Below are 23,827 nucleotides of genomic sequence, written 5' to 3' on the forward strand. Positions count from 1 at the left end.
CACGTTGAGGTAAAAGCAGTTCGCCCACGCTCACGATAGTTACTTTCAGAGGAGAGTGAGCAAACTGAGTAAAGCAGACTAAAAATACTTCACCCACAAGACATCTTGTGGAAATTTTATTATATAGAGTGTAAAATGAAACTGTCAGTCAAATAAAAAGAACACTTTTTTTAACATCATGCTCAACATTATCCAATGGCGTTTCTTTAGTTAGACATTTCAAGCATTATAAGGAAAAAATAAGGAAAGAACCCAACAACAGTAACTTCAGTACATTTCAAAACGGAATGTCCCGCAGGTCAATTAAAAATGCAAGAAAAAATAGCTTCAATTCCGTTTTTTCCTTTAAAAATACACTTATCTGTACAAGAAACACTACAGTAAACATTGGAAATCATATTATCCCTTTTATTAAATCAAAATTATTTAGCGCATACTGTGGTTAATACTAGATTCATTTATTTCTCTAGGTAATTTGACAAATATTAGATAAGAAAATATTTAAAAAGAAAAATGAAAAAAGCAAAAAACACCTTGGAATTAAAAAATAGTTACTACTTTTTATATGGTTTAATGTTCCACAGTGTTTGTTAAAGGTACTAATAGCAGATTCATTTTAATATTAAAAATAACAGTATTTATATTTCTGAGAGAATAGAGGAAGGGTTTTTTTGTTTTTTTTTTTTTTAAACAAGCTTGGAGGTCTTAGATACATAAATGCAACCAGCAATGGAGACATGAAAAAATGTATTGCTAAAAAAATTAACACATTTTTATATTATCCTTTAGAACTCTAGAAATTATACAAACCCTACAAAATACCTCCCCACCCACTTGCCTGACAGTAAAACAGTAAGTGTCTCAATACAGAATTCACATAATTAATTAATTACAATACATACCATAGTTCAGTTTTTTAAAAAATGCAATAAAATCAAAGACAGCCAAGATACAAGAAATTAGAAGTAAAACATTTAATGAATTTACATATTTAAGAATATTTAAATACTGTTTAAAAATTTTTTTTTTTTAGGATTTGTTACATACCACCTAAGACTTCCAAGCCACTCTTTCTGTTGCAACAGAAAAGATTGAAAACTAAAAAGAAAAAAAAAAAACACACAAAAAACCACATGTTGAAATGTCACAGCTCTGGGGTGCGTTTTGGTGCCTGTATTCTTTCCAAAAAGAATCCCGGAGTTTTTACAAATTTGGAAACAAAAAATTACCAGCATGTCCATAAGTTTAGTACATTACTAATTGTTCCTGATTCTTAGAAAAGTTCAGTTTAGATTATCCTACAACTAGTGTTTCACAAACAGAAAAGTCTTCATCAAAATGTTGCAAATCTAGAAACCTCTGTTACAAAAAGGTTTTCTTCCACAATGATTCCAAGAAAAAAAATTGCCACAAGGACATTGTTCTACTGCTCCTGCATAGAAAGAGAAAGAAACAAAGTCAACTTAGGCCTACACTTAAAACTTATATGGACAGTTTTGTCAGACAAGGCTAACACCCACCCCCACGCCCCGGACCAACATAGCAAAACCTGAGTATAGATGCAGCTATGCCTACAGACAAGTGCTTGTGTTGGCATAGCTATTGTTGTTCAGGGAGTTGGTCCTGTCAGCACACTCAGTCTACGCTGGGGGTTTACGCCAACCTAAGCTCTGTAGTGTAGACACAGCCTTACTCAGCAGCAAGTTCTAAAGTGATCTCCAGAAAACGCCTGCCCGCCACATTTCCCATTCTAACAAATGAGGATATGTACCACACAGGGATACCTGAGAAGTAAGTCTCTGCAAGAACTCAGCCATAACATCTCTTCTCTCTGAGCTTTCTTCCTGGGAGTCTATGCCCCTTAAAGAACTTTATTTCTTTCTCCACAGGCCCAGACTTTTCAACAGAAGACTGGAAGGGGACTCCCTTTAGTACTACTTCTAGATCAGCTAGAATGTAATTATTTAATTACACTAAATATTTCCTCCCACGGCATTTCCAGCAAGACTGGGACCAGAGTGAGTATGAACGTCCCTGCAGAACAGTGGGCTGCACCATCAGTAATTTTATGGCCAAATGTTTGTCTCTCTAGGAATTTGAGTTTCAATGATGATGAAAGGTGCTGGACAGCCATACCCACGAATTATCCACAGACAACGGCAGTGCAAGCTTTTCTATACTGCTTTGAGTGGGCTTCTACCCAGACCCAGGGTGTGGGAGGGTAAACATCTTTCTTTCCCTAATAGTGCAAACAGAAGCATCGACGCAGGACCTGCCCACTAGTAAATTAACAGACCAGCAAGTCATTTCACACTTGTTACCATGCATCCCTCATATGCTAGTAACTACGGCTGGTAAAAGACATCCAAGGGAGCAATTTTCATTACATTTTTAATTCAGATTGACAAAAAGTGAGTTGAAGTTTGATGAAAATCTTCATGAAAGTTTTGTTGGATTTTTCAGCTGGCCATAGAGCTGGTAGAAAAATTATGAAATTCCAGTGAAGAAAGGAGGAAGTATTATTGAAAAACACAACAATTTCCACAAACTAGTAATAACTTTTGGGCTCTGCCAGGCTCTATTAAAACCAGTGACTCAGTGGTGAAGGGCTCTGCAACCCATTACCAAGCCAGTAAGTAATCTAGCCCTTTAACTTGGATTTTAACATGGAGTGCTGTTTTTAAAGTATCAGCCATCTTCATAACTTGCATGTGAGAGGTGCATATATACATCTCGCCAACTGCCAGAGACGTTCACCTTAGCGAGTCTAACTTTGCAGGCAACAGCTACTCCTGACCAAAGCAGCTTTGATGGTGGGATCCAAAATGAACCCCACTCAACCTTCAACTGGAAAGGTGGCAACTGAACTGCAGGGCTTGAGTGACAAGATAAGGTAGCTATGGAATTAGTTACCATATATGCATAGTACAATCACTTTTCCAGTGATGTGTTTTCCTGTTAGGACATTAGAACTGCATTTGCATATATTTGCAAACATCTAACCCAGGCACAAGGATACCCAACATGCATGAAAGTCAAAGTCTGCATGTGGATGTGACTCTGCAAATTGGATGTGCACCCTTGTGCAAGGCTGGTCCATTCATTAAGCTCTGAAATGCAGAGATCTTGGTAGCATGTGGATTGTGATGCAAGCGCCCACGAAAGCCAGTCAGCTCAGTTAGGTATTAAGCTTCCCATGAAGAGGCACAGTGGGTTGCAGTTAGCCGATTTCCCCTCTTCTTCAGTTGGGTCTCAGGCATTAAGGCAGCTTTACTGCCAATGCCCATGGTGGGGTCTTCACCACACTGGGGCAAATGCTAAGCTACACTAACTCCTCCGAAGAGCAGCGGCAGCAGCAGCAGCGGAGCTTGGTGGAACACAAATACAGACCTGGCTGTGAGCCTGAGCTTGCCCTAGTGTCTGTCCATAGTAGGCAGCCTGCTGTCTGTAATACTCCGCCCATGCCATTGTGTAGTCCGGCTGGGAACTTGCCTGAGAAGCAGCATTGGCAGCGTGACCTGGATGATGAAAAGGAAACACAGGTAGTTGAGCACCAGAAAGAGCAAGCAAACAAACCTACACTTACGATATTGTTTTATAATGTTTCAGTACAGCAGACATCTGAAAATACAGCAGCAGCAGCTACCTGACATTTGGACAGAACAGGACACGTTTTAAGCTGATTGCAGGTTATTAGTTGGTGCGGCACTTCGAAAGCATAATTATTCCCACTGTTCAGGGATACTTGGCTTTGAAATTCTGCTTTGTTCATCCTTTGAGTCCTCCAGGTGAGGAACATCCAATGGCTCCAGAAGCGAGGGCATGGAAGATGCCAGAGTGGCATTCCTCTGAAAAGTCAATGAGAAGACACCCCACCCCTGCAACTTCTCAGTCACCAAAGTATAGAGCTTTTCTTGTATCTCAGAGAGCAAGCCCCACCCGCCTTCAGGCCTTTTGCCAGTTCTTGTTCTGCTCAGCCACGGGTACATGTGCAAACATTTTCCTAATACAGACCAACTTCTGGAGGTGCACCTGAAAGGGAACAAACAGTCCACTGTGGACTGCAGTTCATTGGTCTCACCTTGCCCTGAGACAGTGCAGTAATGAGCAAGACTTAAAGCTTTCTGTGGGAGAACTACAAGCACCCTCACCAACAGGAGGACACAAAAAGGGATTTGTAAGGGAATGGGACCTTATAATGCAAGGGAGTGGAGATAAGTTAGTGGATTAGAGCTAACTCTGTTTATAACAAGAGTTTATTCATCTCCAGCAGCCCTGTTTCACTCACTCTGTTTTTTGTAATACTCCTCCCACGCCTTGCTGTAATCAGGCTGGCTGTTCTGCTGCTGGCTCTGTTGGCCTGTGCAAAGAGGACAACAACGGGCATGTCAATAAGGAACAGACGACAAGTCTCTAGCTAGTGACATCTCCTAACAGACAGCTCCTGGCTCCAAATCTACTGCCCATGCCCTCAACATTCCTCTTCATGCCTTGCTACAACCGGTGGGATTCTTCGCTTGGGAAGAGCTATTTTAAAGAGTAAGGGTGCCTGAGTTGTCCCCATCTAAATCCTTTTGTCAGGGAGCAGCACACTAGTCTCCTACCTGTGGTGACCAGCTGAAGCCAAATTGACTTTGCTGGACAAATACTTAGCCAGCGTTGCAAGCCATCCTATGACATAACCGGCAACCTCTGGAGAATGTTTACAACCTGGTACTACAGGAGAATTGAAGGGCACTGGCAGAACCATGATGGAGGAGGAAGACTGAACAGCACTGGCCTGCGCCAGTGAGCAAGACTGCCTGTGTCCTTGGCAGTTAAATTCACATTCAAAAGAGGGAGACCTGGGATGGAAAAAAAATGTGTACATCCCTGGTTGACAACCCAGTTTCTGACAAGCCACGTTCCGATGACAGAGCGCCCAAGGAACAAGCTTGTTCTTTATGTTCACCTCAGACGGGACTCTGAGGGGCTAGAATAGCCCCGCTCGTTCGGTGAAAGCATACTGCAAAGAGCCATCAATTAGAATACCTAGTTTGCAGTGTCTGTTGACACCGTGCAACCACACACAACAGCTATCCCACGCACCTCACGGGTGCCGGGCACGTCAGCTGGTTGCAGTACTTGGGAAGCAGTCTTCAGCTCAGCGTTAACAGAACCTGTGCAGCCCACCCTGGCTTTGTCGAAGCATGGAAAGGGAGCCGCGAGCTCTGTGGCATGACCAACACCACCCCACAACGCTGGGCCTTGTATTTGGAAGCTATCCAAAAGACCTGCTTCCAGCAACAGTGATGCACACTACGGAGTAGGTTATTCTAGAAGTCCCAGAACACAATGGTGTCACCCTAGTTGCAAGGCATATGCTGGCAATGGATGCAGACTGTTTTAGGAAACTGTGCTGCTGTGCAGGCACACGAAAGCTTGTCTCTCTGGCCAACGGAAGTTGGCCCAATAGAAGATTTTACCTCACCCCTGCCTGGTCTCTCACAAGAGAGCCAATCATTTCATAAAGCATTTCTGCAGCCACTTCTCTACTTAGAGCACAGGCACTCTTTGAAAAGAGTCAAACAATCCAATGAATGGGCTCAGCATGTCTAAGCTTCAACTAGGGGAGAGGCCATCCACCTGGGCCCTGGGCACTCCCCTTACCCATACCATTAGGGTTAATGCACAGGACCTGCAGAATCGTGGCAGACTAACTAAAGAGCAATATAGACAACGTACTAGTTAGAGACACAGCAAGGAAAGCCAGGCGGACTAAAATGCATAAGCACTACACGAAAGCCACTGCATGCATTAGACTGGTGGGTGAGGATGGGAGGCACGAAGAAAATAAAAAAATGGAAGCATGCTCTTCCTGGTGAGTTAACTGCCTTCACTCTCCATACACAATCCTGGGCGCTGCCCTGCACTGCAACACAGGCTGAAGAGAGCTTTGAAGTGGCAGGGGCTGGGGGGAAGGGTGAACATAATACACTGGAAGTGTGAAGTGAGTGGAGGAAACAGGGCAGCAGTGTCCTGTCCAGGGGCATAAAAGCGGGTTAAAAGACTTGACCAAAGCTACAAGTCAAGACCTTTTCTTGCAGAGGTCAGGGCTGCCTTGACTGTCCACCTGCTAATGCCGACAAAGGACCTCCTTGAATGCCTTTTCTTCTAGGAGAATTACAGTCCGCAGTTGGCTGAAAGGACACGCCACTAAATACATTTCACGGCAAAATGTTTTACCCGGCCAGTTAATTTATTTAAGATGGGGGAGAAGTAATTGAAATCTAAATACATGTGTAGGGTTGGGGGGTCTGCCCCTCCCCTCACGGGGGGGGGGGCTGTGCTGGTGAAAGGGAAGAGGGGGGACATTCTAGAATTTGCTCATGTGAAGTCTGTTCTGAAAAGTGATTCATCTGGCTCTTTGACAATGCTAATGAGACCATGGAAACCAGGCTGCGACACTTGCTTTAGAACAAGCTGGGAAGGAACTGGTCAGAAACGGATTTTAGATAAACCTTTATGTGTGAAAACAAGAAGATGTTGGAGACAGGTATTTACCTAGTTTCTTATAATAATCCTCCCACGCCTTGGTGAACTCCACCTGGCCTGACTGGGTACCATTGTGATCTGCAGCAGGAGAAGAAAGCAGTGAGGTCTGCTTAAAGCACAGCATTATCTTGTCTGTCCTCTCTCTTTACCAAGACTGCCTTCAGAGTGGGCCTGGCTATAAACAGGAACATGGAAGGTTCTAAGCGGATGTGGAACAGAATAGCTGACATTCTCCCACCATGTTTAATAGCCGTGATGCAAGACAACTGACCCAGAAAATAGCAGGGGCAGTACGGACCCCAGCTGGTAAAGGGTTTGCCCAAGGGGTTGCAGTTTGGAGCCCCAGAAAGCATGGGGGGGGGGGATGTGCTTTCTCATCTGTGTCTGCCCTGGTGTTTGTGCCATTGTGACATATGCATGCAAACAGGCCCCAAATCAGATCAAGGGCTGGTGGCAGGGTGGCCAATGAACAGCCTTCATTTATCTTCAAGGCGTGGTGCAAAGTCCATCTCTCTTCTTAAACCTTTGCTTGAGGAAGGGTGGGTTATGTCTAGGAGGATTATTTTAGGAGAGGATTTTTCCTTTGTAAATAATTGCTCTTGGACAGCAAAGTTTGTGCAGATTTTTTTGGTGGTGAAGGACTCCCCTTGTTCTCATGCAAAATATTAAGTTATCTGGGGTGTTTTATTTTTAAAATGTGCACAGTCTGAGGCAAGTACAGCATGCTTCATAATGCAAAAGGATGCACACCCAAAGCCTTTTTACATGACAGCAAAGATAAGAGCCTTGCGCGTATAGGAATGGTGAGGAAGCCTGCCTGATAGCTCTGATCCCAGGACGGGGAGTCAAGATATTAACGGTACCCGTCCCTGCTTCATTCAAGCAATGTTAGCAGAGTTCTACTAAACGGCTTTCCCCATACAGGAAAGAGTGTATTGTGGACATGGCGTTTGACCTTTAAATCAGAAAGTTATGATGGAGTTTCTAAAACCCAGGACAGGCTGCCCTCCCAGACTCAAAGCAAACTGAAAATAATTGCAAGTAGCATATTTCTGGTGTTACAAAGTAAAGGTAGCAGGAAAACATTAGTGACCATTAGTACCTTACTATAATGCTACCTGGTGAAGGAGTACATTTGGGTGCTTGCATCACTTTACTACTTTGAGCTATCTGAACCACATACCCAATGTAATTATTTACAGTTCAATGCTTCCTAAACTGTATGGTCCTTGGGACACAGACTGTGTCTTTGAAAGTGTCTGTACAGACATTAGGACAATGGGCCCCTTTATGCTATTGTAGCATATATATTAGAAATGTTAAGTTAATAATGCACTATGGCAGGGGATTTCCATGACCAGGACACAGAATATTCAGAGTTATGGCTTCCATGGCACCAAATTTTAGTCTCTGATCTTGGAAATATGGATATAGCTGCACTTACAATCACTGTGCAGCACTCCAGGTGGTATGTACAGCTGGAGTGCTATATCTTGAGAAGGTCTGTTAGTGGGAAACTGCATGCTACAGGCAGCAACCAGTTTTCAGATTCTTATTTCTAAACCAAACGTAACACTTAAAAAGACACTTGCCATTCCTGAGAAGTTTGAAAGGAATATTTTTAAAACTTAAGTTATTCAAGTATTTAAAAATGTACAGAAAGTTCTCTTAGCACCTGAAATACCCCATACCATCCCAACACAGGTGAAGAGACTTGTATCAAGTTTCTGAACAGATTCACCTTTTGGCTGAGGGAAGGCATAAGGCGTTTCTGAAAGAAGTAGCCTCTTGGTCTGAAAGTTTAGGCCTCTTAAGAGTTAAAGTGAAACCATCTCTATCAGAAGAGAAAAATATTAACTCTGGGACTACTGACAAACTGAAGTTAGTGTCTGCGTGAAACAACTGCTCCATGAGTTAGTGACATGTAGGAGAACGGCATAGCTGGAGCCACCTAAACTAAGGTGGGTCTGTTGTTCTCCATATCTGAACGGGTTGGGGGTTTAAACAATCGGGGGTCAAATGCCTGGCTAGGAGCAACAGCCAAGTGAAGCAGGCACCTCCACAGCCCAGTTGCCCCAGCAAGCAAACAACTGCAGATCTGCTTTTCTGGGCTAGTGAATGGAGTGAAGGACAGAAGTTTTGGAACTCTGACCAACAATGAATTTGTACAACTTTATGTAATTTACTTTAAGCCATGTGACCAATGTGTCCTGTTTAACCGGCAAGGCGCTAATTCCCAGCATTTAACACCTTGGGTGCCAGTCAGTACTTAACCTTTCAAGGACATGTTATTCCAGTAAGGGTGTGTGTGGGTGTTCTGTGTCACAGGGAGGTGAAACTAGGATGGGAGCCAATCCTACCCTCTTCACCATTCAACCCCCTCTCCTCTCCATTCATTCATTGCCCCCAGAATCCCAATCTTTCCTTCAGGCTGAGAAACAAGTGGTAAGGGCGGCTTACATCAGGAGAGCAGCGAAGTAGCAAAGAGAATCAGGACAGTCAGGAGCAGAAAGGAGGTGGGTTGCTAATGACAGACTGCATGGCTAGTGGAAGGGAATGGTGCTGTCCAGTGCTCAAATGAGGAAGGTGGGAGGAGAGAGAGTCTAGAGAGGAAGGAAGGGTCTTGTTAGAGGGGAGCAGAGAGGGAGCCCAGGATCCTGCAGGAAAGAGGGGTGGATGCTTAAAACAAGCGGCTAACAGCAAAGAGTGATTTATAACAGGTTGTCTGTGTGCCATCAATTTATTTTACACTAGTATAATCAGGAGCATTGATCCCTTACTCCAGGGTGCACCTGCATGCACTTAATTGCGTAACTTCTACCATCTTCCATATGACTGGTTTCATGAGACCTGCAGCTGTGTACCTGTGTGGAGTACAGATTAACTTTTGACTTTTCTCAAACCAAAATGCTAACTACTTACTTGGAACTTGCTGTCCAGGCTGTTGCCACGTCTGGTAGGTGCTCCCCCAACTCTGTGTCATGAATGCCTGAGGACCACTGTGGATTATAATACCATACACTGAAGCAGACGGACAGAACATTTTCTTAATAGATCATATGCAGAAAAACAGTAACAGCATCAAAATGATTATTAGGAGTCAGCAGCTGCTAAGGCAAGAATGAATGCAAAAATAGGGGGAACTCCTGACCGGTCTAATACTGGAGAAGTGAGCATGAAGGCCTTCCTTAGGTTACTAGTAGTAGAGCTGAAAGGAGGGCATGTCAAACCTCACTCAGACTTGAGGCCAACAGTATCCGTTGCTAATTTAAATTTCTTTCCACACCTTGCTGCACTGATGGTGGGCGTTCTTAGATGTGGCAGGAACTGGGCAGCTCCAACAAGGAGTTTTCTATAATTGGGCTTCAAAGCTTCATCTCACTCATCCTTGCATTTGGGAGTCTTCAATCTGATTTTCTACAAGGTTTTCACTTATTCTTAAACCTTCACGCCTCAATCTAAAATGCTCACATTCACGCTCCCTATGTTAGAGTCCAAAGGATGTCATGGAAACTTACTTTTGATGAGGTGCAGCAGGTGCTTGGCTGAAAGGATTTTGACCAAAACTGCCAGGTCCACCCATGCTGGTACCCTGTCTCAGAATCCACAAACACTCAATGTTATAATTCTTTGCACCATTTAACAAAAAACAAACAAACAAAAACAAAAAAAAACCCCAACCCCCCAGCCTCTATGTTTAGATAAATGGTAAGAAAAGGGACCAGAAACACAGCACATACCACTCATGGCACCAATTCTGAAAGTGTAAAATTCCCAAAAGGCCTAAGTGAATTAGGAGCCCATTTTTAAAAACTGCTTAGGCTCCTATGTGTCTTGTTGAAAGCCAGTGGGACTTAGGAACGGATGAAAGTATTTCACTATATGCACTCCAAATCGAAAACACTCAGATTAGATTGGATTTTAAGACCAGAAGGCACCATTATGATAGTCTAGTCTGACCTCCTGCACAACACAGGCCACACAATTTCACCCACCCACTCCTGTAATAAACCCCTAACCTATATCTGAGCTACTGAAGTCCTCAAATCATGGTTTAAAGACTTCAAGGTGCAGAGAATCCTCCATCAAGTGACCCGTGACCCACCCTGCAGAGGAAAGCGAAAAAACCTCCAGGGTCTCTGCCAATCTGCCCTTGAGGAAAATTCCTTCTCGATCCCAAATATGGTGATCAACTAAACTCTGAGCATGTGGGCAAGACTCACCAGCCAGACACCCAGGAAAGAATTCTCTGTAGTAACTCAGATCCCACCCCATCTAACATCTCATCACAGGCCACTGGGCATATTTACTGCTTATAGTCAAATAATTCAGTATAAAGGCAGCTTTTTCAGTTTTACAAGGTCCCACTTCAGTTTTTTCTCACCTCCTTTTACCCAAGTCTCACCTGACTAGGTTCTTTGGCCTGGTTCCATTACGCGGCAACATCCATGGCTTTGTAACAGGTAGATTAAGAGCCGCTATAGCACCACTACAGTAACAGCAGTCTGTAGCGTCACAGAGATCCTGCCATCCCCTCTGTGCACTTCTGTAATCCCCAAGTAGCAACATAACTCAGTTTTCTCCCTCAGATCTGATTTTAGACACCTTTTTGGTACCCTACAAGATCTTTTCTGGCAAAGCATTACATCTTCCATCCATCACAAAGCAGCAGACCAGACTGGATTACTGAAGCAGGCGTCTGGGAGAAACATTCCAGGCTACAGTAAATCCATCCATATTAATCCAGGTCTACTGGAGGGCCAGTTTGGACATTTCAGGCTGTCTGCTCACAAGCAAGTTGTTTTGAACCCAGACTATCAACACCACAAGCACAGCACAGGATACAGAAGTTTGTGCCCCCGCCTACCCAAACCTTTATCAGTAAAAATACTCAACGCCAACTAAAACAAGATCAGAAGCAATACCACATGACACTTACACCAACTTTCTCATCTATGAGATGTCTAGCGAGCTCAATTTGTTGGGGAACTCCTCTGATGGTGAATATCCGTACGCTAGGGTCCGTGTTGGGAGGTGGATTTCTTTGCAGCTCCACATGGGCTCCTGACTGTTGGTTTATGCTCTTGATGTTCTCTCCACCTGCAGAAAAGGGAAATCAAGGCATGAGAAGAGATGAGCAGAAAACTCATTTCATTTATAGAGAGATGAATATCATGATTTCCAAAGCTACGTCCTACAGCTGGAATAGATTTTCCCCCTACCCTTGTGCCTGCCCTAAGCAGTGAAGGAAACACTATAGTGAATATAGTCATAATACTGGCTCACATCCCCACGACACCCTCTCCATTTATTTGTAAGTGCACCCAGATACCAAGTCTTTGCTGCTACATGCCAGACTTCTGTCTCTTACTGGGTCAGCCAACGCCACTTAACGTCTGAAGAAGGGTATGTACCCTAGCGCCTTTGCACGCTTTGCTGAGCAAATTCAGTATTACTGGCACATATCTTGTGAATAACAGAGCCCAAGGACAAGAATTCTTCCTGCTAATTTACCATCTCTTACCCTTAGGGCCAGCTAATCAGTACAAATGCAGAAGTTATTTCTCAAAAAAAGTAACACTGTTATTCTTCCTGACTTAAGGCTACTCAGTTCACTGCTGAAACAGGTGTTTTGTTTGTTTGACAGCACGACAGCTAAGATGCATTACTTATCTCACTGTAAAACACACCTTTTTTAGCAGTGAGGACAAAGCCTGGTAGTTTTCCTATGGTTATGCAATGTTCAATAGGTGCTTTCCTTAAAATCCTACTGTCTCCTGCAGCCACCTCCCACTTGCAATGCAGCACAAATGGCTACACACACTTCTGGAACAGTGCAAAGTTCACAGTTGCCAGCCTGTCACTTCACAGCTAGAGTTCAGGCTTGTATACACGAGGAAATTAACCACAATAAGCTACTCAAAACAGCTCCCCATGTGGACCCTTATCACAGAATAAAAGTGTCCAATGGGGAATTATTCAAGCTTTAAATTCAAAGCCTACCTTAAGCTGAAATAACTTTCAAGTGTAGACGTCCTTTAGTGCACCTTTGGCGAACATATACGAACAGTGAACCCGCTCTCTCAGATAAGTGAGAGCACAAGAGTACTCTTAGGCACAGCGGAGCTAATGAAATCTGGTTTGACTTCATGAAAAAACTTGAAGTCTCAGTCTCTTAATGAAATTTGCTTAACAAAAGCTTCAGCCAACATTACAATGGTTCAATTCTTCTTTTGGAATTTCACAGAACTTACAGATCAGCGCCACTCAACTGGAGAAAAGGGTATGTGTGTGTGTGTGTGGGGAGTTTTACAGCTCTTATTCCTACAGACCTAGATAAGGGCACTAGCTGAAACATACACTGCAAGGGGGAGAAAAGGAAACTAATGAGCAATTGAGCAAAAAAGTTGATTAAAGTGTATCCATAAGCAGCTTCCTTGTTTGTCAGTGTTCCTAAAACTAGCCCTGAACACAACTTCAAGACAAAAAGTGTGGACACTGAGCACATTTGTTCATTTCATTGTAAAACTTGTGACCTTTTCAACATTCTATACCCCCTTTTGTGGGAGGAAGAGTCACCCCTAGGCAATTAACTCTTTCTAGATGCATTTTGGGGGATTAGAGAAGTTTTTATGCCACATCTTTCCTTCTGCAGGCAAAACAGATTATCCTGCGCAGCCAAACAGGAAACCATCCATTTCAACTGTGATTTGGAAAGTTCTGAGATGAATTTGGAAACAAGAATTGTTTCATTTAACATGTTAGGATGTGTGCACAATCAGAGTCTTGGGGCCTGCTTATGTGCTCACTAAGCTGCCATATGGAATGGAAGAAAGTTTTCCACACTTTTAGCCTGCCTACTTGTGAGCGCATAGAAAGGAAGAGAACGCAATATCTGTGGCAGATGCTAATGTGAACATCAAAGCAAAGCTATGTGTAACCTCTGAGCTCTAAATATCTTCCCTTTTGACTTGCTATCCTTGCCCATCTGTAAATGACCAGTGTATTTAGTTTCAAATTGTCTCCATAATTAGCATTTCACATTTCATTATGCAAATTACCAAAAGCAGAAATGTTTAGGGGAAGCTATTAATTGTGGGCCTGTTTCCCACCAGCTTCTTCTTTCACCACTCTGCACCAAGCGAAGTGAGTTATCTCTAGGCTTGTTCACAAAAGGGTGTATGTTACTCCCTTTAAACACTGCACATTCCTGGGTATCAGAATTCTTCTCCCTGCCCCTCACTCTGATATACCAAAAGTTACTTCCCTCCCATTTGAGATATTTTCTTACTGTGCCTTTGGAGCATACAAGCAAGCTGAAGCAGCCAACATGATGCTGCAGCAGCATCAGAAGGAGTTCACCTTCCTTCATAATGAGGTCACTCGCTTGGCGCATGGTGGCTGTCTACAGACTTATTTGGCAGCTTGCTCCATTCTTCTACCTGACGGGGGGCAGAAATGATCCAGGAGTGGCCCCCCAGCTGGACGTGAAATTGTAAAGCAATTAATCAAACCTGCTAAAAGGCAGAGCTGACAAGAGCTGGGCCAGCCACGTTATCTGTCAATATTGCTGTATTTATCATGGAAATCCAGCGGGGCCCCTGAGAGGCTGCAGTTTGTTTCCAGGCACCAGCACACAGAAAAAGCACTTGACATTTGTATGGCTTTCCACTCCACCCTTCACCAAGTCTTTCAAACAAGAAAAGCCGCACCTACCCACCCCTAGAGCAAAAAAATACAACCAACTTTGAGTGAGCCTTCGCATTTCCTTATTAAGCCACAGAACGCTCACCATGCCCATGTGGAAAAGGCACTGGGATCAGTTACTGTGTGCACGGCCGATACAAAGCTTGTAACAATCCGGCCAGAATTCCTCTTCCTCCTCTGACCCCCTCAAGGACAGTTTTTAAGGCAACAAGGAATACGGCCATTATTAACATCTACTCTTTTGTAGACATGATGCTCATGCATGTGTCAGCTTTGGATCCTGTAGAGGAAGGATGGTCCAAAGGTGAGGGACTAGCTTGGAACCTGAGTTCAGGTCCTTGCTCTGCCACAGACTTTCTGCATGACCTTGGGCAAGCCACTTAGCCTCTCTGATTCCCAACACTACAATGGAGTTAATAGCATTGTCCTGCCTCACAGGAAGTTTGTGAGGATAAACATACTAAAGATTGTGAGGTCAGATCAGTACCTAAAATAGTCTAGATTACATGAAAATCATAAGTCTTCAGCATGAAAGGTCCAATTCTAAAGCAGCCTATTTTAGTTTAAGTTACTTATAATTTCTTCCAGTCAAAATAAATAACTCTTATTCCAAATTCTTATAATCCTGGGGTGAGAGTGTGTTTAGGATTAAAGGGTTACTTTATAGCTGTCTGATTAACAAACTAAATTTACAGAAATTGCTCTAGTGACCCCTGCTGTATTGATACATTTGTTTCCATTATGTGTCAAAAACATTGGAGTTAGTAAGAAAAGAGCTAAGTCTACTCTGAGCTGCAATTCCCAGAGTCTTCTTTGACATCAGTCTCATGACTGTAGTTAATGACTGAAGAAAATGGTTAAAATATAATGAGAAGATTAAGTGATTTATTCTCAGTCAGATGCAGTATTAGAATCTCATTCACATGGAAATTTTCCATTAAAGAGCCAACTTGGGACTCTGCTCTTAATTTCTCTGTGGAAGCAGCCCCTAGGGTTTCACTAGCTGACCTATCCAGAAATTTAGCTTCAATACTCTAAGTGCCAAATGGCTAAACCCCTTATCCCCAGCCAGGCCTGGGTGCTTTAGAATAGAGGATTCCTATTTGCCCATCCAGAAAGAGTATTAACCTTGGAAATAACATCCCCTCTTCCTCCCACTTGACATACAGGTGACAAAAGATCAGAAATTGTGGGAGTGTGGGAAGAGAACTGACTGACACAGAAGGCTCTGAAAATGTGTGTCATATCCATTTCTCATCCAAGACTCCCAGGAGACAAAGCTACAGCCATCACTCCCAACAAACAGATAAAAACGAATTAACAATACAAGTGTAAATACCCCAATAGTACTGATTGCAAGTAAATATTACACAATTTTAAATACTCAAAGCACTGTACAGTCATTAATAATCAATCCGCTGAAAGCTTCAGGTAAGCGGTCCCATTTGACTGATGGGGAAACAAAAGTACAATGGCTTACACTCACAATTACACGGCAAGACTCTGGCAGAGCCAGCATTAGAATTCAGGAGCTTCTCACACCTAACCCTGTGTTTGCTCCTTCAGATCACAGCACTTACGTTAAAGAGACATTTCTATACATTGTGGAAACACTAGTTACTTTTCTGTACTTTCTAATGGTTACTGGTAGCTACTGCAAGTGTTAAAATAGCAATGGTAGTTTCCATTATTATATTTTACCATGTTGACAACTTTTGCTTTTGAGAATAACTTTCCTTTGCTTGGTCTCTGCCCTGACAGGATTTTTCGTTGAAAGACTGAGCACAATATCTTCAGCTGTTTCTGAATTATGAGGCAACAAAAGCACTTTTTGCATGGCTAATACATTTTCACTACACTTGTGTATAGGGTTACAGCAAAAACTAAGCCTGAAACTGTTTAGAGAGTTTCCTTAAAGCTTTCTAAAGGGGGAGGGGGATGAGACTGGGAATGGGAAGATTTGAAGGGAATTAATTTTAAAAACTGAACTTTCTTAAAGCAGTCAGCCCTAAGCATGTTCACAGCAGCATCTGAAAAAAAAGTCTTAATGAAGGCCAATTCCTTTATGATTGTCACAGCACATTCATCCTGCCCAATGATAATTGGTATAGAATGCTGGCACGCTTCATGAGAAAAGCCAAATGTCATTGGACCATGGCAAAATCCCCTCAAAAGCACATTAACACCAAGTGCAGAAGAAAATAGTCAGAAACGAGAAAAACAAACAGAGCCTCTTCTCTTGAATTTAAGAGTACTGCCACACTTCTGGCTGCATTCTGCAAATCCCAAGCTTTTATTGTCAATGATAGACAGGCATCGCTGTGCCACAAATATAACGGAAGCAGCAATGCAGCCTGGCAGAAAATTCTCTAGCCAGCAGCAAAGAGGGAACCCACTGCTACTTGATTTACCTCAACTCCAGGGACACTAAAAGCTGAATTGGGACTATTGAAATGCTAACATTAAGCACACAGATCATTCTTTCCTAGAGTATGGAGAAATTAAATACAAACTACTTTCATGTGTTAGTGTTGCAGTTAACCCCCGCCTCACAAAGTCTAGATTCCAACATTAACTCAGGTGCATTGCACCAGTGCAGTATTTCTATTCCTGTTTCTAGTTAAATATAGTGTAGTTATGGTGCACACTTTATAACCTGACGACACACACAGTCAAGTTACAGCTGCTGTTGGAGCCTTCACCTTTGCACTTGGTATTGTTTGACTGGGACACAACTGTTCTAAGAAGGGAACACAAATGTTTCCATTACTTTGGTACACTTGAGTTCAATGACTAGGCAGCAGTGTTACGCCAACTACAGAGAACTACAGACTCCAGGCAAGCTAAGGAGTCCTAGCCACTTAGAGGGCACCTGCCCAGCCTATTACACACCAGGAGATTAAATTCAGTGGGTAGGTTAGAGCTTGCTGTTTCCAGACAGACCTCTAACTTACAGGTGACTACATAAGCTTGGCTACATGTAGTCACTTGCTGATCTCCACGGACAAGGAGATACAACGTTCGCTCCAACAAGAAGTACCATGCAATGGAGTGTAAACTAAATACAAGACAAAGGGTACCACTACAGAAATGCAGCTGTTTGGTCTGTCCCCTTGCACTTTAAACCACTCTGCTAGAAAGGGTTCTCAAAAGGACTTAAGTCTTTTCATGAGATAGCTGCATTGCACGACATGTACACCTGACCTGACAACTCAGAGTACGACTTTTCTGCATGCACAAACCCCCTTCCCCATAAAAAAATGCCTAGAAAGCACACTTGTGAGACAAGGCATCAGAAGGAAGTGTTCAGAAAGCATCTGCCTTACTAGGTGGTTTTGCTTACTAAATTCCTCCTATGTTGTATGGTCATGGCCACTGAACTACAATTTTCAATACTGGAAATACCACAGCCACTCCAGTAAAGTTTAGGAACCCCCAGTTGAGACAGAGATTACATCTCAGAACATCATGTCAGCAGCACTTACCTTTGCCTATAACAAGGCCACACTTATCAGCTGGCACCGTGTAGGTTATTTCCTGCATCCCCCCAGGTGTCCCAACGCTCCAGTCCCCACGACCACGACCTCTTCCCCGGGCTACTGCCAGACTTCCAAAGCCATCTCGTTCCTTGAAGGGAAAAAACAGCATTTCCATCAATATTTTTCCTGACCCCAATACCTGTACTTCTAATTTGCCACACTAAAAAAAGGCAAAGTACAGTTTAAACTGCATGATAATCAATACCACTAATATCAATAAACTAGGGAACTCCTGGCCTTCATCTCCGTAGGTGAGATTCTGAAGCAGTTCAAAGAAGTGCTGTTAATGCAGGTCACAGCTGCCTTCCTGATTCTGTAGGTTTATTTCAGCAAGTAGATATAAATGTATGCCTTCAAACAGAATATCCTTTTGTGACCGGCAGGTATGCAGAAACTCAAAGTCCTTTTAGTTGCTGGGTTCCAATCTGAGCACGGTCAGTTACCTAAGCTTTCGTGAGCAAACCAGAAACCTTAGCATTAATGCACACTGCTTGGCACCAAAGGCTTCATAGAAGCCAAAAGTTAACCCTTTCAGATGCCAATTACCGTGAGAACTACCGGAATCTCTCAGCTGAAATACACATTGCTCCAAATCAACTTGAACCTCCAAACAACGTTGTCCAAATTCAAAGAAGTGTTAGGTCAGGATAAAAAAAATCCAAATGCTTGTATCTGCAAAGTAAAGGCCCTCTGCTGTCACAGGCCAATGTCGGAGAGATTAAGTGGCTAAGGAAAGGATCTGCCCTAGTATGCAAAGAGGTTTTCAAACAGTGCTGGGAAGAGCCACAAAAGGCTGTTTTCTCCCCCCACTGCCTTCCAGAAAGAGCAGTGGAGCTTTCCAGCCCTAGAGCCTTTTCAGAACAGCACAAGGATGGGTATCCAGGTTACAGATCCATTAGCTACACCTCTACCTCGATATACCGCTGTCCTTGGGAGCCAAAAAAATCTTACTGTGTTATAGGTGAAACTGTTACATTGAACTTGCCCTGATCCACCGGAGTGCACAGCCCTGCGCCCCTAGGGCGCTGCTTTATAGCGTTATATCCAAATTTGTGTTATATCTGGTGGCGTTATATCGAGGTAGCGGTGTAGGACAGGGGTCTGCAACTGTTCAGAAGTGGTGTGCCACGTCTTCATTTATTCACTCTAATTTGAGGTTTTGTGTGCCAGTCACACAGTTTAACATTTTTAGAAGGTCTCTTTCTATAAATCTATAATGTATAACTAAACTATTGTAAGTGAAGTAAATAAGATTTTTAAAATGTTTAAGAAGCTTCATTTAAAATTAAAATGCATAGCCCCACGGACCAGTGGCCAGGACACGGGCAGCGTGAGTGCCACTGAAAATCAGCTTACGTGTCGCTTTTGCCACACGTGCCATAGGTTGCCTACCCTGAGCTAGAACCTGCAGAAACGATCCAGAAGAAAAGAGCTCTTTGTGCACTCAGTTTGTGCTCTGCCATTCTGAGCACTTCTCACCCTTATCAAGCCCTGTGGTAGTAGCAAGCTTTTCCATGCTAACCCCAACCCTCAATTCCAGGCTTTTCCCCCCCAACCAGGATAGATAAAAATTGATTTTTTTTTTTGAAAAAGTGAAAATTGGATTTTTTAAATTTAAAAAAGATTTGTTATGTAAATGCTAATTACATTTTTCTTTTTAAAAATAAACCCATTTAAAATGAAATCTAAATATAAACAAAATATTAAGGCCTAAAATTATAATCTCTTAAAATGTTTAAATATAAAATAAATATGCTGAATCCTTGAGCTTATTTAAAAAAATTGATTTCAAGGCTGCTTTTCTATATAAAAAATGATTAAGGGAAAAACATCTAACTTTTGAGGTCAAGCGTTATATAAATATAGCACAGCAGGCCGTGTGTTATATTAATGGCCTGATCCTGTGGGGGGTCCAGAGGCTATGCTACTGGGTGCAGGAGACTGGCAAAGTCACCCCAGGTACTGGGACCCTACCTCCAGAAGACACCATCGTGTGTCTCATCAGGCTCATCCACTGAGCCCACCTGGGTGGTGCCGTACTCCTATTTTACAGCTTCTCCCTCCCTGAGCTCTGATAGGTTCAAATCTCAAATTAAAAACATGTATGACTCCACCCACCATGGATACCTGCTCTCCAGCTCATGGAAAGATACTGATCTGTCCAGTAACTACCAGTCCTTGCTTCTGGATGGTTTTGGGTACTTCAAGTAAATAGCCTTGCTCTGTCTCCTTGCATGTGTACACAGAGATACAAAAAACAGAAATCCATTAATTTCTCACCTGCTTCCCTCTCCTGCTAAACAAATAAAATCTAAAAGCACAGGGTCACATGAGCAGAAGGCTCGGAGCGTGATTACTTCTTGTGTTTTCTGGAGGTACTGATGGGGGAGTTATGTAACACGGGAGAAGGAGCAGAGTGCGCAGCCAGAAAGGAGCAAGACTGGTGCCAAAGCAGGACACTGTGGGAATCAGAGTGCAGTCGCTCGTGCTGATTTCAACACTAAGGAACTGGAGAAAAAACCTGTCATGGCTGCAGCTTGTACAAAAGACCCTATTTGGGAATATTTTCAAGAAATTCTTGGACCTCTGGGTAAAAAAAAGAACACGTACCAAATTTAAACAGTGCAACAAAGAGATTCAAGGCCTAGTGGTCAGAATGAAACATTATGAAAAGTGCTCCTCAAAAGGAAAGTCTTCGAAGATGAGATGGGTGTGTCTGAACCATCTGACTAATTTTTCACTATTCTTATGGACAGCCTACCCTGTCTTACTACGCTAGTAAATGATAACTTTAGATTACTGTCATAAATGTGTTTTTTGGGGAGAGTTTACTTGTGAATTTCAAAATGTGTGTTCAAAAGATAATTGGCAAATGAGTTTGTTGTGGGAGTATTTATCAATTACTTTTTGACGTATGGCTGGACGTCTGACAATTTTTATTGCTCAATGTAATCAAACATCCCAGGTGAAGATTTCCTATTTAAAAGTAAAGATTTTAAGTATTAACTTCAACATTAAAAAAAAAAAAGTCCGTCTTCCCCCCCACAACCAGTTCGGTACATTGCTAGAGATAAGGGTTTAAATAGATTCAGACAATCCTTATGATTTATTTTCTCTCTAATTTATTCTAAACCCAGTTCTCTCTCTTTTAAACAGGTGGTACAAACAGCTGCAGGAGGAGGAAGTCTTTCATTTAGTCTTTTTCTTCATCATTCAGTAAAACCACAGCTGAGTTCATAATCAGGCCCTGCAAATTCTAGCAAGAGTCCACAGATGAAAAAATGTCTTGATTCATTTATGCAACAAATTCTCCCTTTCCACTTGTTCGGAACAAACATTTCATTGACTTGGTGCAATCATTACAATCAGGCTACACTCCACCCTGCAGAGCAGACATTGCTGGATACAGTCGACAAGAAGTAAATTGAAGAGCTTGCAAAAAAACATTGATGGAACATTTGTTAATCTGAGTCTTGATGGGTGGAACAATGTACACAATGATCCAGTAAAATGTGCTTGTGAGACAGAAGAAGAAGATGGGGTTGTCTATCCTACAGAAACTATTAATACACCAGGAAATGGCCATACAGCAGAATACTTAGAACACATTGAACAAAAATTCAAGTGTCAAATACATAGTTGTGTTACAGACAATGCTGCCAATGTAGGCAAGATAAGAAGAAATCTAGAGGATAATGAAGGGAACCTGAAACTTGTAATATATGGGCGCAGTACTTGTTTGGATGCAACGTTCATTTGAAGAGTTAAGTACAACTCCAAGAATAAAGAAAAATCTTTTTGAAATTGCAAAATACTTCCATAACAACCACCTTGCTTCAGCTTCACTGAAAAGAACAGGAGGATCCAAACGAATTCTCCCCTACGATGAAACGATGGAATTCAGTGGTTGAGTGTTTTGATCGATTTAGTAAGAACTGGCCTATTCTAATGACAATTTATGAAGAAAAAATAGTGACAAAAACAGATGGAACTATCACAGCCAAAGCAGGCAACAGACTGAAGAGAAATGTATTAGATTCACTGAATATATTGAAGCCTATTTCCATAGCCTTGGACAAAGCAGAGCAAGATTGCTGTTGTATTGCTGATTATTTAGGTGTAAATATGAAACATGTCTCGATAAGAGAAGCGTCTGTATCCAAAACATTTAAGGTTATTTTGTTTAATAAATATAAATGTTATAATGCTGTTTTCTATTTTTAAATTCCAGTTACCATCCTACTGCAGCCTGATGCAAATCATGAGCAAAATGTTAATTATCTAAGCAAACAAGCAGTATATTATTCACCATTTTCTTCTTATACTAAAAATGTACAAGAAACTGACAATATTAAGCTATCCGAGAACTAAATGGATGTGCTTGAGAGACCTTCCATAGTTGAACCAGCACATGGTTAAGTGGCACCAAGGATAGGAAAACACTTTACGAAAGTGACACTACAGCACTCTAATGGGTAGCAGCATAAATGGCCTCCTGAAAAGAGAACACAGTTGTCTACTCAATACCTTCTATTCCTTCTCGGTGATATGACTATAGGCCGCCACCTATGTTTACTATGTACTTCCCATAACTACCTTTCCCATTCCCTATCAATATAGGTGTTTGCCTCATGGGAGTCTACAGAACCCACCTGTGCTGTGAGAATAAGGTCATTGATGATATGAGCTGCATGCTGACACCGATCAGGAAGCCCCATGACCTGCGCGACTCTTTCAGGACTAATCCCATCATCTGTGGAGGGAGAGGTGACAAAGACTTAATTAAAAGGCCCACCCACCAAATGCAGCTTCCCTCCAGTATGGCTATTGCCAGTGTTTTCCCATAGGTAGATCTGTTGTATTGGACCTGCCATCTTTCTCCTCTATCTTCGGACCTTCCCCCAAGCCACCTACGAACCCATGTTGATTATCTGGGAAGAGTCTAATAGTGGAAAGGTAACACTTTCACATGCAACATGATAAACCTTGAAAGAGATTGGCTAAAGGTAGCCAAGTGACCCAGAGGAAATTATTTGAATTTGTCAAGTCCTGATCCCTAAAAGCCAGGAATATCCTGGAGTACTTTAAAGTCAGGAAACAAGGTTTTTCCGTAATCCAATTCTTTGTATCAATTAACTACAAGACCAAGACATTGCTGCCATAATGTCTAATGTTTTGAAAATGAGGTGTATACAATTTCTTTCCTGTATCACAGGCAACAAGCAGAAAACCTCTGTAAAAACTGCATGAGGAACCAAGGAGGTGGCATGTCATTTAGAAAGGGGCACTAAAGCTGTATCTACTGTGCCGCTGTAAGGTCTCCAGGGTAGTTAATCTTTGCAGGTAAGAGAGAGCTCTTCTGCCAGCAAAATAAATGCACGCATAAAAAAAGTGTTGTCCACAGCAGCGCTTTTCATTGGTAAAACTTTTGTCGGCTGGGGCGTGTTTTCTTCACACCCCCGACTGATAAAAGTTTTACCTATCAAAGTGCAGTGTAGACACAGCCTAAGTAACTACAAGCAGACAGAAAACTAGCTGCTGTTGATTAGCACTAAGCAATAAAACTGGGCAGTCCCTGCTTCGCACAGTGATCAGAAAGCAACAGACCTTTGTTCTCACACAAACCTGGTTTAAACTGAATCCTAACGCCAGCATCATTCTGAATCTTTTTGATCATTTCTCCATTTCTTCCTATTACAATTCCAACAGCAAACCTAGGCACAGAGACCTGATGGGAAAAGCAAAGCAGTGTGAAAACTCAGAACTGGCATATATTATACTTGTTTTACAAGAGGAGTATTCATCCCACTTATGCACCATGCCAGGCCAAATGAAGCAGCTCCAGGCTGTAATGTCTTTTCCCTCTTAAGCACAAGTGTATGGGCAATTTTCAATCCTTAATATTTCTACTGGCGATAAGCCCCTTCCCCTATCAAACTTAGCCCTCTGCATTACAAGAACGGCAAAAAACAATTTTGGGAGATGGAAGTGCCACCCGCAAGCCCAAGCAAATGCCCTCTCTGAAAAGCTGGTGAGCCTCTTCTGGT

At 42.5% G+C, this 23,827-nt stretch overlaps 1 protein-coding gene across 11 annotated transcripts in view; it reads right to left on the bottom strand.

Moving 5' to 3' along the window:
* Positions 1 to 1,333: 1,333 nt before the first annotated feature.
* The window catches only part of FUBP3 (far upstream element binding protein 3), a 57,346-nt gene continuing 34,852 nt past the window's right edge, over positions 1,334 to 23,827 (bottom strand). For 9 of the 11 annotated variants that reach the window (XM_050926134.1, XM_050926143.1, XM_050926141.1 and 6 more), the window contains 9 exons: positions 23,406 to 23,508; positions 22,433 to 22,533; positions 17,727 to 17,868; positions 11,474 to 11,634; positions 10,053 to 10,126; positions 9,457 to 9,533; positions 4,289 to 4,360; positions 3,391 to 3,518; positions 1,334 to 1,432 (listed from right to left, as the gene is read on the bottom strand). In XM_050926134.1, coding sequence (XP_050782091.1) covers positions 1,424 to 1,432; positions 3,391 to 3,518; positions 4,289 to 4,360; positions 9,457 to 9,533; positions 10,053 to 10,126; positions 11,474 to 11,634; positions 17,727 to 17,868; positions 22,433 to 22,533; positions 23,406 to 23,508 — 867 coding nt within the window. In that variant the 3' untranslated portion in view covers positions 1,334 to 1,423. The remainder of the gene's footprint in view (positions 1,433 to 3,390; positions 3,519 to 4,288; positions 4,361 to 9,456; positions 9,534 to 10,052; positions 10,127 to 11,473; positions 11,635 to 17,726; positions 17,869 to 22,432; positions 22,534 to 23,405; positions 23,509 to 23,827) is intronic. The other 2 variants (XM_050926135.1, XM_050926145.1) reach the window with 1 other exon arrangement.

This window comes from Gopherus flavomarginatus, chromosome 17, assembly GCF_025201925.1.
Source record: "Gopherus flavomarginatus isolate rGopFla2 chromosome 17, rGopFla2.mat.asm, whole genome shotgun sequence".
NCBI lineage: Eukaryota > Metazoa > Chordata > Testudines > Testudinidae > Gopherus > Gopherus flavomarginatus.